The sequence below is a fragment of the Sabethes cyaneus genome, chromosome 3 (genome assembly GCF_943734655.1).
Source record: "Sabethes cyaneus chromosome 3, idSabCyanKW18_F2, whole genome shotgun sequence".
Lineage (NCBI taxonomy): Eukaryota > Metazoa > Arthropoda > Insecta > Diptera > Culicidae > Sabethes > Sabethes cyaneus.
The window spans coordinates 223,311,006-223,323,860 of NC_071355.1; the positions used below are offsets into that span (position 1 = coordinate 223,311,006).

Sequence of the window (12,855 nt, forward strand, 5' to 3'; positions counted from 1 at the left end):
GTTATTAGCTTTTTCATAAGACTCGATGATAACCAGTTCAAGAGAAAGAAATACGTGCTGCGAGCATAAACCGAAGACTGCACGTTCTACTAAAACTTTTCAGTTGCAATTGATGAATCATCGTTGTTTACATGGAAATAGTACCTACCATTATATTACGAGATGTTTTAAAGTATTATCTAGAAACTTAACTCATCCCACAACTCTATATCCGAATGAATTAATGGATTGGCATTGGATATTTGTCAACAACTTTTTTCCGCGCGACCTTCAATTTGCCACGGATGACCGCTTATATTTCGGATGGTGGCTTTGGCATTTGCAGATATTCAAATCTTTCGAGATCATGGTGCATGTTTGTTTCATTCGAGTAAAACAGCATATTAAGCAATCACGATTCGTTTTTGTAAGGAAAATTTGAGCTGGTTAAAAAATAATAATAAAACCATCACGCAGACCATCGTGAAAAAGTGATAATCGGAACATGGTGATCATTTCAACTCTAGCAATGCGAATTAAACTGTTTTTAGATTTCGGTTAGAAACAACTTGTCAAACCGTTCGGCAGTGCTTTCCGGTGTTAATGACTTTATTTATCATAGTACTAGATTTAACCATCCACCACTCGTATCCGACTGTTTTTCATTGACAGACAGCTGATTCCGATGTGCGATTGTACCGTACTTCGAGGTATAAAAGTTGCACGAGGGCTTAGCAAATATTGACAAAACGGGCAGTTGTTGAATCTGATTGATATTGAAAACCGCTTTACTGCCTGTAATGTGCTGCCAATAGCCACAATACTTGTTGCGATAGCTGTTATCTGACATGTGTGATTAGATCACGTGACAAATGATGAATAGTCGGCTCGTTGCAAGATTCAAACAGCCGCAGCAATGTTTTTATATTTTATTCTGTTCTATTTACAGTTATGATCTGTTTCAAATGGTTTTATGGTGGACATTCGTCACATGGTATCCATAAAAACAATTCAGAATGCACTTAATTTTAGCTAACAGCAGAGCAAGACATGCATCTTACGATCCGTATCTTCGACCGTCGGAGAGCGATTTGAAACGATTCCATTGTAGCGTGTTAAAATATAAATTCTATAGACAAAACGTGTTCATAATACTAAATAAGACCTTCCTGTCGAGGTACTGCATGGTGCGGCATCTTCTTCGTTGCTTTGTCGAAATAATCACTTTGCACAAGCTCACGTTTGCAATTTACGGTTCACGTAATGAAAATATTTCACAAAATAACAGAAGATTGTATGCAACTGTTTTTCCTTTTGTTTGGATTACCTGTATGTATACCGTAAATCAGATTAACGCCTGAGCAGTATTATCTCGTCCACGTTTCATTCATCAGATTGACCATATTAGAAATGATCATAGAACCTAGACTATCTAAAGGCTAAAGTCTAATAGACACAATGCATACGGATTTTAATACGTTACGGAAATTTGACAATTTGTCCATGGATTTTCTTAAGTTTATGCATTGTGTCTGGGCCTAAAGAATTAGTGAATTGCTGTACTTGCACTTACGTATAACTGAGTGAATTAGTGTGGATTTTTTTATTGTCGAACATGTTTAGGAGAATTTCTCAAAATTTTCACGGAATATGGTTTACGAGTAAAGATTATGAATTTTTTTTTCCCGTATAGACGCATCACTGCGACCAGTATCATTTGATCTATTGTGATATCGGTCGGGGGTTTGCTGTATAACCCGCACTGCATATATTTTTGCTGTTGGAGAAGAATAAATGCTTAATGCGAAAAATGTAGATTCAAGCAAACTGAAAACTTCTTGATATTAGACCAAAAATATAAATTTAGCGAAGGTGAAAGACGAACTCACAGCTCTCAATCTCCACAGTTGATTTTTGCTATAATCGCTTTTGAGTGAGCGATATATTTATTGAATTTTATGCGTGCTTGTGTGTAATTGGGTACCTTTCCTTCAATGCTTTTCTCTACTTTACCCACCTCATTCCACATGACAGCGCTGTACCCAATTATAGCCCTGGCACAAATAAGGGTCACATTTTTGCACTGTCAATAGGCCGGGATTGGGATTACATAGAATTCAGCCTGAAGGAAGGGTGGTGAGGGGCCTAGGAATAAACCCATGCTAAAGTCACTTTGACATCGAATGGCCTGATTCTACTAAGATTCGAACCCATGACCATTCGCTTGTCAAAGCAGACTCGGCAACCTTGCGGCTACCGAGCCCCTTAAGATTATGGATTCACAAAAGAGATAAATAAATATCGCTGTCAAGTTTTACAGAAACTTCCGGTTGAACTTTGATTGTTTGGCCGATAATCATCTACTTTAAATGAAGCGTGAAAAACCGTAACAACTTTATTTTTCTAAGATTAGTTTTAGCTTTGCAAACAAAAAAACAACACGATTTAAATTTTTATTTATTTTATCACTAAAAAATTGAAATCATAAAATACTTTTTTTTAACTTTTCTTTGTAATATGCTTCACTGTCAAAATTTCTGTTGAAATTTTCTAAAAGGTTATGTTCTTAGGGAATGTGAATATTGCACATTTATTTACTTATTTTCCATAATATAAATGACTGACTGATTGCCCAATCTTATTCAGGTCCACTTTGTCTCTCAGTCACTTGTAAATCTGTTATTGTAACGAAAATTCTCATAACGCAAGAAATAAAACTTGTTTTCTTCATTTGAATATGTCTAGTCCCTTTATCAGCTCCCCTTCTGTTGTTTCCCAGCACTTTGTATGTATCCCTATCAAGCGAGACAAAGCCGTTTTGAACTTCGTTGTTAATCGCTACCCTATTTTCAGAAATCCCCTCGTGTCGTTCAGCCACTGATTCACAACTACTATCATTCCAAATGCACTCTTTTATCCGTTTAAACCTGCCTCCTCCGTTTGATCCTACCCGTAAAAGATTGTCTCCCTCTTTTGTCAACTCCACTGCGCTGATTCTTTGATGTCAAAAAACATGTGTATCAAGTTTGATAAAGAACCGTCCAGGCGCTCCGGAGTTATGACGGAACATACATTCATGCTCACGTTCCTTGACCCCCCTCCCCGTTTGGCTCCTTCCCAGTCATCATCCCAGTCATGCATCATTAAACTCGATTCATAAGCAGTAATTTTTTACGGTAGCTGAAAGATCTATCAGATTCAACCTCGATATTACTATTGATAACTCGAATAATAGCCATCGACTTGACGTCTGACATTGAAAGAACACGAGATAAGATAAGAAATCGAATTTTTTAGATAGTAATTGAATTTTAACCCCTTAATGGACTTAGTGACTTAGGCTAGGAAAATAGTCATTTGGTAGTGAAACGTTATTTATGTTTAAAATACATATTCTTATTAAATGGCTGTATTTTTCCAATTTCGTTTTTCAACTAATTTAGACCGTCTGCATTGAAGTAATTAGATAGATTCTTTTCAAGATATTATACAAATTTAATTTCAATTCTTAAAATAAGGGTCACTGGATGCGACGGTGACAAAAAGAATTTCAGATATGCCAGAAACATAATAAATATTGATTGGTTGGTTGCGTCCACTGTGCACTAAAAGGTTAATGTCACTCGTTACTCGTGGCACCCGTATAATAACCGGAAGCTACTACCGAGTTGTGATTGACTGAATCGCTATCTTTCAAAAACTTATCAGTACCGTTTCTCCCACTGCGTCATTGAACGGGATGTCACGAGTGGATTGCTCTTGGAACCGCTTGGAATTAACGAAAATTCAATCATTACTTCTGAAGTACGACATGCATCTTTCAGACCATCTGATGCGTTTCAAACGATTATTGCTACTAACATGAAGGAGGTGACATCATGCAAATCTCAATCGGTTTCTTGTGAAAACCGACAAACGAGTGCAGGAGCGATAAAAGCTGTCTCAAAATGAAACGAATTGCTTCCATCGTGATGCATCGTATGAAATCATAAACTAGATTCAATTAAAGTAAAATCATTACAATTGTGTGAAAGAGAAATAGAAACAAAATGGGTTTCCCGCTACCTTTATGAGATTAAGCAATTAATTGAATAGCTGATTTAAATTAAAACCGGGAGGATGGGAAGGAAATTTCTTCAACCTATATGTATTCAGAGTTACATTTATGTGGTAGGAATGGAAGGCCGTTGCATAAACTTTATGCCTGTGTTCCAACTTTATTTATTTTACTATACCGTTTCAGCGAAGCTGAATTTGACTCTATGCACCTATGGGATACTTGTAAAATTAACTGTTATCTACAATATCACTGAAATAACGGGTGGCAACTAAAGTTTTGGAATTTTTTCGCGGCTTTTATGCTCAAAAACAAACGAGCTCAGAGAGAAATGAGAGTATGTATGTGTTAGCTCTCTCTCTCCTCTTTTTGTTAATATTTTTTGCTTTGTTTATGCTTACCCAGTTTTACTAAAAATGTCAAAACAAGAAGCATCCTGGGAGCGCGTTGTACACTTCAACGAACTGCTACAGAAATCTCGGCAAAAAGTATACGGTACAACATTTAAAAAGCAAATATGTTGCGGCTTCGACTGTTTATCATATCCTAAGATGCCCAACAACTATTCGCAAGCAAGCTAGTGGAAGACCAGCCAAAATTATGGAAGCAGAAGGACATCGTTCTCTTTCTCGTTTCTTCAACAACAAGCCCTCTGGTTTGGCTATCAATTAAGATGCACCAGACGTTTGAAGAAAATTTTGATCCCGTTTCTACATAAACAGCATTCAGATGGACAATACGTGTGTTGGTCGGATAGAGCATCATCGCATCACGCCAAAAAACACAATCGTTCCTGAATACCCATTCGATCCCATTTTTACCCAAAAACCACGACCCGAAAAATCTGTCTCAGTTCGCCCAATCGAAGATTTCTTCTAAATTTTGAGTTCATTGGTATACAAAAATAACTGGAGAACCACGAATTACAAACAGTTGATTGGTAGAATCAAGAGATGCATTCGTAAAGTTGACATGACAGCCGTACAACGCTCCTGTTTCGACGTCATACGAAAGCTTCGCCGAACAGCCTATTACGGATTGTTTTCAAATGTACACTAATTTTTTTCAACAATAGAGAATGTATCTTTAATTTCGGTAAATCAGATCTTCTTCATGTATCTTTGTCTTTTTTTAACAGCTTGAGAAAAAATTCCAAAATTTTAGTTGCCACCCGTTAGGTATTTACAATTCATTCCCGGTACACCCTAGTTGGTGTACCAAGAACGTTCCATTGTTCTTCCATTTGTCCTTAATATTCGACCAGTATTCTTCAATAACCTTTACTACTTGGCTACTTTTAAAAAACCATTACCATGGCTACTTTTAAAAAAAAATCCTTTTCTCTAAACGTCATACATTTACTTATATGGCACTAATCTCTTGTGTAAACATCGTAACTCATAGAAAAAATAAAAATTAACTGAAAAGAAGATTTCTTTTGTGCTTAGATTAATTATTGTCTAGTCTTCAAAATCTTCTGAAAACAGCATAAAGTTTTATCTGTAGTATTTTCTTATTGAATCCGTATTTCGAAAATGCTTGGATAAAAAATTATTGGTAATAAGCGTTTCTAACTGATGTAATTAAAAATTTACGGAAAATAACTTTTACAACTTACTTATGCACATTGCTTTTCATACCTACACAATTGTGTAAGTTCGGCCTTATTGTATACTCACATTAACCTCTACGTTCCCGCCGGGACTTCGAAAATTAGAGTACTTGCCGTTACACTTTTGGCTCTATCTCTACTATTTTTTGTTCGATTTTTATACAACTTATCTTAAAAGAACCACCTTAGAGTGACCTTTGAAAAAATATTTTAGCAAACTTTAGATCCATTTTCCCGGAGATATTCAGGATCGCGGTGGGATTATTTTTTCACGTTATAAGTAACAGATTAAATAAAACGAAATCTGCTGCTGCCATCTCATTTTGAGTCAGTAATAATGAATGCATTACAGATTATACTGTAGAGCACCGGTTCATGTTCCACACTATGGAACTACCGTTTAGAGTACTACCGGAACATAAAACTGGCCATTTACAAATTGTAAAATAATAAAGATATATGGCCAATGCGGTATCGAACCACGGGATTTTCTAAAACAAATTCTTGTTTAAACATTTGGATGTATTTTGAGCCAGTCTGGACATTCCGGAATATCTGTTGTATTAAGTTTAGTGAAAACTTTGCCTGCAAAAAGTTGTGAGTACTTCCATAGCTACTTCACGACTGTTCCGCTGAAGCTGACTTCAGAAGGTGAAGTCTATGAGCCACGAAGCGACCGGAACGATCACGATAAACAGAGTCCGTACTATTTAGTAAGCCAAATTGGAACGCGGCGGAAGCGTATTTATCGTTAACTCTTAGTTTTCAAATCGGAAAATGCTCTTAAGGTTTGCTAATTTGTCGAATAACTCAATTTATGAAAACTCGAAAGCTCATTGACCATCGCCAATCACCTGAAGAGTCCTTATTAGGGCTATCAAAATTGGTCACGGAAGAGTTGAGTCAAAATATCCAAATCAAAAAGTACATATTAGGTATTAGGTTTGCTCGATCGTTGGAAATTAAGTTCATGCAAATTTCGCTGTCATTGTTAGGCATTTCCAGGACAAACAGTCCAAATCAGGGCTGCTAAACTTTGTCAGTGAAGAGTTAGATCGACATTCTCGAACCGAAAAATTCATTCGATAGATAAAGAAAACTGTTTTTGCATGTTTTGGATTTGCTAATTTTCTAATTTGTTTTGAAGATTTTTGCTTCAATTGATTGGAAATATTTCTATGAATTAGCAATACAGTAAATTTTACAGAAAATATTGTTTTAATTATTTTAATTAAAATAGTCAAAATACTTTCAATGGAGTATTGGACGTGCGTTAGGATGGTCGAACGTTAGCTGCTGCCATTATAAAATCGAAACTAACGAAGTCCTACGTCAACTATGCGGTCGTGTCTTGTACACCATTTTTTTAAACTTATTAAAAATTATAAACATTGACATTGATTTAACATTAAAAAAAAACTCTTACTAAAAGTTATTGTGATTGACGGATTTCGCACCATTCAAAAGAAAAAGTTTCTCAAGATGACTTCTGTCCTGATTTTTGCGTAGATTCCATCTGCCAACTAAGTAAGTTAGAGTTATTTTCGATAGACTGCCAGCGGGAGGTAGAAAAATACACTCTACCCAGGTTTGTTTATTATCGGAAGATAGGTTTTATTCCGAAAATCAAGCTAAAATTGATTGAAAATATTATCGCAACTCGCAAGCTGTCTGTTGTTGATAGTGAATGCCTAGCTCATTCATCACAACTCGGTTGCTAAAATTGCTGCAGAAAAGTTCGTTGAAGCATTTTTGGGCCGCTCTGGCATTACCTTTATTGATTCAACAAACACATTGTCACTTGAAATACAAGAGGTGGTCCAGCATAAAATTTTGCTGTGGCTAAGACAAACTACTAATAAAATTACTTTTCAATGGCAATGATTATATTCGCAATTATAACTAATGAAAATAATCATAGCCAGCGATCCAATGGCGTTATTCCTATAGGCTTAGAATTAAAGTAGAGTAGGTACATTATTGAATGCAATATGGTTTGTTGGTATATCACCGACATTAACTATCTATAATGCAGTCATTCCCTTCGCGGAACGGAAGTTCATTCGGCAACGGCATTGACTATGACAATTATCTGTTCACCACCGGTGAGTTTGAATTCACAATAGTAAACTTGATCGCCATTGAACTTAAAGTGGCCTCGTACGGTGCAATGTAACTCTCTATACTCGAGCAATTTTCCAGTTTCCCGAACCCCATTCTATATGGCCGCATAGGGTGCCTCATTGATATCTCATATAGCTAACAACTGATTATGGGACAATTCTTTTTTTCTAATTAACCCTCCGCACATTCCCGTTTCCAAAAAGCTCACACAGAGAGCCCCCTGGTATCGGTCACTTTCAGAAACCTCAGCTTAGAAGAGAACTGGATAGCACACTAAACAAAAAAAATTATTTAAGCTGAGGAAATAATAAAGAGGATATATAAAATTATTTAAAGACTATTTAATGGGCGCCCAGTGGAATTTATTATTCCTTTTCAAGGGTCTCTCAGCAAATTCCTCATCAGTTACAACTCCTGGGAATTTGCTTTAGGTCCCTAGAATCAAAGGCTAATCGCGCCAATTTAATAAAAATTACGAAAATTTTGTAGGTTTTATGAAATGTGGCACACGCTAACACATTACAACTCCAATTGTGTTCGTCGATAAAACCGGCCGTAACCGCCGCAACCATGCTTTCTACATTTTCCTATTCTCGACCTAGTTCAAGTACCTATTAGATCGGTGCATCGGTGATACAGGTAACCAGCATATATCTATGCGTCTGGTTTGTTTTTTTTTAATGACTGGGCTCGGTCAGCTGGTTAATGAACCATTGCAATCATCATCATAATCATCGTCGTAATGATTCCGATTACCGGCTATTATTTCTAGCAATTTACTCTCTATCATATACTACGTGCACAGTAACTTGCATGACAACTCTAATTTGCTTCAACTGCTCTCCTTCTTCGTTTGCAGAGAAAACAGTGAGCAGAACACAGAGAATGCATTTCGCGAAGTCATATCCAGTTGTCGGTCACTCAGCAAGTACGAGACAAGCACGAGATCGGCACTACCGCAGATCTTCTCGGCGATCATCGCAGCGGCTTTTCACATAGTCATTGGCATTTCATTGGCGTACTCGGCGATACTGATTCCCCAGCTAGAGGACCCCAACAGTGACGTGGTAGTCACCAAAGCGCAATCGTCATGGATAGCCTCAATTATTGTGATAATGGTCCCGATCGGGTCTCTATTTGCCGGCGTGCTCATGGAGTATCTAGGCCGACTGAATACGATTAAACTGGCCGCTATTCCGTGCATCATTGGTTGGATTGCAATCGCTCTGGCTGACAGTTTCTTCTGGATAATGGTAGGTCGTGTGCTAACTGGCTTTGCATGTGCCATAGGAACTAGTCCTGCCATCGTGTACATTACCGAAGTTTCTCGTCCCGATATGCGAGGATCGTTGATTTCTTCTGGACCAACCATTGCTTCCTTAGGTGACTTACTCGAGTAGAAGGGGTATGTTTTACCCAGAAAAGTCTAATATTCGCTTTATATTTTAGGAATGGTCATCGCTTATGCTAAAGGTGCCTACATGGATTGGCGGTTGGTGGCATGGATAAACATCGTGTACACAATCGTTCCGGTTCTGTTGATTCAACTATTTGTACCTGAGTCTCCCGTTTGGCTGGTTTCCAAGGGACGCATCGAGGACGCTGCTCGATCACTAAGATTTCTATACAAAAAATATCCTCAACCGGAGCACACAGTACGTAAAATAAGGTGATAGGTGTTAAATACTAAACTAACGGTACGTTCATATTTCAGAACCAATCGCTTTCAGAGATGCACCTTAACGCGCTATTGAAGGAACGAGAGGCTAAAATTCGTGAAGCCGAGCGAAGTATGGGCAATAATAAGTCCAAATTCAGAGGTTTCCTCAAACCTACGGGTTATAAACCGATGATTATCCTGTTCTGGTTCTTCTTGATACAGCAATTCAGTGGAATTTATATTACATTGTTTTTTGCGGTGACCTTCATCCAGGATGTAGGCACCGAAGTTAACGCTTACACCGCTTCGATTTTTGTCGGATTGACGCGGTTCACAATGTCTTTACTGAACGCTTGGCTTTTGAAAAAATTCGCACGCAGACATTTAGTTATGATATCGACAACGGGAATGGCAGCTTGTATGTTCGTTTCGGGTTTGTTTACCTTGTGGATTAAGGAAGGGACCACAACCTTAACGTGGGTCCCAGTGCTTTGTTTGTTGCTGTACGTCTGTGCGTCAATGATTGGACTGCTAACTATCCCGTGGACCATGACTGCTGAATTATTTCCCACAGAAATTAGAGGAATCGGTCATTCAATTTCGTACTCGATGGCAAACACGTTGATGTTTTTGGCGGTTCAGAGCTATCGGTAAGTAGCTCATGTTTAAAATTAAAACAAGAGAACTTATTATTGTTATTTAAATTTTATTTTAGATCTATCAGCGATCTACTCGGCGGAGCGTATGCTGTCCAGTGGATGTTTGCTGCCGTGTCGGTGTTGGGTTTCTTATTTGCTCTTATTTTCCTACCGGAAACGCATGGCAAATCGCTAGCGGAAATCGAAGCCTATTTCGCTGGTAGCAAAAAGCGTACTCCCGTGCAAAGCAATATATCCACCGTTCACCATAGCACTGTGACTGAGCACCTGATTAAAAGCCCGAGTTCAGCCTCATTCAAGGTGCGAGAGGCCGAGACCATGCTGAAACATAGGGAAGCGGCTTGAGGTGGCTTTTCTATCCTCTCCGTCGAATCGTACTTATTGATGCACCACTGAAATAGGCTCGTGGCACGTAGCAATTTCATAGACATGATAAGTGTACTTACGTATTAAACGTACAAAAAACCCAGTAAAGGTTTTCCATTCAGAATTCGAGTGTTATATTTTTATAGAATACATATTAGATAGTAGAGATGAAAGTATTAAAACTTCGCTTAATATTTATTGTTAAACTTGAGATCCTTTAGAAAGTTTATTTTAGATAGCTAGACAGATCAATTCGTCGAATTATGTGGCTTTACTACTTACAGCAATGAATGAACGATTTGATTTCCACGTATCACAACGTAGCAACATGAGATGAAATGTTTGAATAGTATCACGTACGCATATGACGAAATTTAATTGTAATTTTTATGATTTTTCTAACTTTTTTTTTATTTTTCACGCAGCAAGTTTGTAACCATTCTTATTTGATACTTTTGTGAGAGTGAATTGATCGAACCTAGACTTTTTTTTGCAGTTTGATTTGGGAAATAGTGATACCTGAAAAAATGCGAGTAAATGTGAGCTTGAAATAACAAAGAAATTCGTATTGTAGGATTAACGCCGCTGCAATCGTACTACTTCTCAATAAAACATTGATGAATCGTATATAAACTCTAATCATTACGTCCAATTGAGAAAGTCGCATATTTTTAGTAATTAAGGTTAGTTATTACTGGCGTACCCAGACATAGAAGGTGGGGTACCAACCTTTCCTAAAGCATGTTTGGGCCTAGAAAATCCAAGTAATCGTAGTATGGCGGAAGCGAAACATACCTGGTCGAATCACGAATGTCATAAAAAATCTTCGCGGTCTTCGACCAGCTCAACTGTTGTGTATGTAACTTTACCTGCTGCCGCACTTTCGGACTAGACTAAGGGATAACCGCTACTGATTAGTACACTCTGGAAAATGCATGCATCGAAATTGTGGTGAATTCTTTGCTTTCGATGACGAACACCGAGCCTCCGGCCGTCTCGCCCCGAATCATCTAGGAAATGTTTGCTACTGACACGGTAAATAGGTCTCGCACTTCATAATGAGCGTTACTCATTTGCGCTTAAGCGAAAGAAAGAAGTATCAATCATGTATGCTCTACTTTTTGTGTTGCAAATAGTTACCAATATAGAAAATAAGGTGCATAGTACCTCTCCTTTCTGAGACTAATATACCAGAGTTTCACGAAATGCTTTTTTCCTCTATTATTTGATATTTTTCTAAGACGCACGTAAATATCTTCTAATTATTTCGATGATAGCTTAACATTAACTTTAAAAATACTATTTTTCTCAACATTTTTCGAGAAAGTAGTTTTCAGTCAAGTAGGGATTCGTGTTTCGACCTTTGGTAATTCGGCCAATTGGAGATTCAACCATTTGTGATTCGCCCATATACAATTTCGGTCTTCTGTGACAGTTGTTGCAATTCGGCCAGTCGGATGTCGGATATTTCTCGATGCGAGGGCTAGGCAGAACTAACAAGAGTCAGTAGACATCTAGGAAAGCAAATAAACCACAAATGTAGGGGGGATGCTGCTCCCGCAGTGGTTGGCAGTTCAGCCGGCGGGCCGCCAGCAACACTCGCTGCATATCGCCCTGAATCATCTTAGAAAAGTAAAAAAATATGTTTTACGGAACTATTCCAAAAGGTCATGCAACATGTTTTTCTGTCGATTGGTCCGTTATGCCCGTCATCCATTATCCCTAGAGTTCGTATGCCTAACGTCGTGCACACATATGGCGGATATATTTTTATGCAATTACTCTACTTAAACACTACTTGTTAAACATATCTACCGATTATTCTAATTCTACGAAATCCGTTCCGTGCTTAGATCTGAAAAGAAACTTGTCCTTGGCCTGAAACCAGCTAAATGGGCTCTAAGAGACATAAAATGATCGCCAATCGCTGTTTTGTTGAGTGCTGACATTTTTTGATATGTTACATGACAAAAATTACCAATGGTGAAATGTCCCTTTATGGGAATTTGCTCCGGATTAAATAGTGTCCCCCCGGATCCGGTTGACGCTTACCATGGTTCGTAACGGCAGCAAAGTAACTGAAATGACAACAGTCGATGACATGTTAACAAAAATTAACAGGTTTCATACAAATTTTGAAAATTTGACAGTATTTTCTAAAAAAAGCCACGTTGCGGTCCCCCAAGCAACACCGGTACAACTTCGGGACCATGTGGCACACGATCATTATCTGTACCAATCGTAAAAATAGAAAAGATTTTCGGAAAAATTTCAAAATCTTGTGAAAACATATTGAAATATGAAAACGTTACGACCATTTTAGCGCGAATGATGAAACCTTTAGAGGGGTTAAAATGTGTTCCAAAAGCTTTGCGATATTTTTGATGTATGATTATAA

General features: G+C 37.8%; 2 protein-coding genes across 2 annotated transcripts in view; one reads left to right on the forward strand and one right to left on the reverse strand.

The window, feature by feature from the left end:
* The window catches only part of LOC128743296 (facilitated trehalose transporter Tret1-like), a 36,379-nt gene extending 25,286 nt beyond the window's left edge, over positions 1-11,093 (forward strand). The window contains exons 3-6 of the mRNA XM_053839846.1: positions 8,632-9,155; positions 9,222-9,427; positions 9,487-10,082; positions 10,148-11,093. Of these exons, the coding sequence (XP_053695821.1) occupies positions 8,632-9,155; positions 9,222-9,427; positions 9,487-10,082; positions 10,148-10,436 (1,615 nt within the window). The 3' untranslated portion in view covers positions 10,437-11,093. The remainder of the gene's footprint in view (positions 1-8,631; positions 9,156-9,221; positions 9,428-9,486; positions 10,083-10,147) is intronic.
* The window catches only part of LOC128743297 (ruvB-like helicase 2), a 77,124-nt gene that overhangs the window by 31,124 nt on the left and 33,145 nt on the right, over positions 1-12,855 (reverse strand). The gene's annotated exons all lie outside the window — the stretch shown is intronic.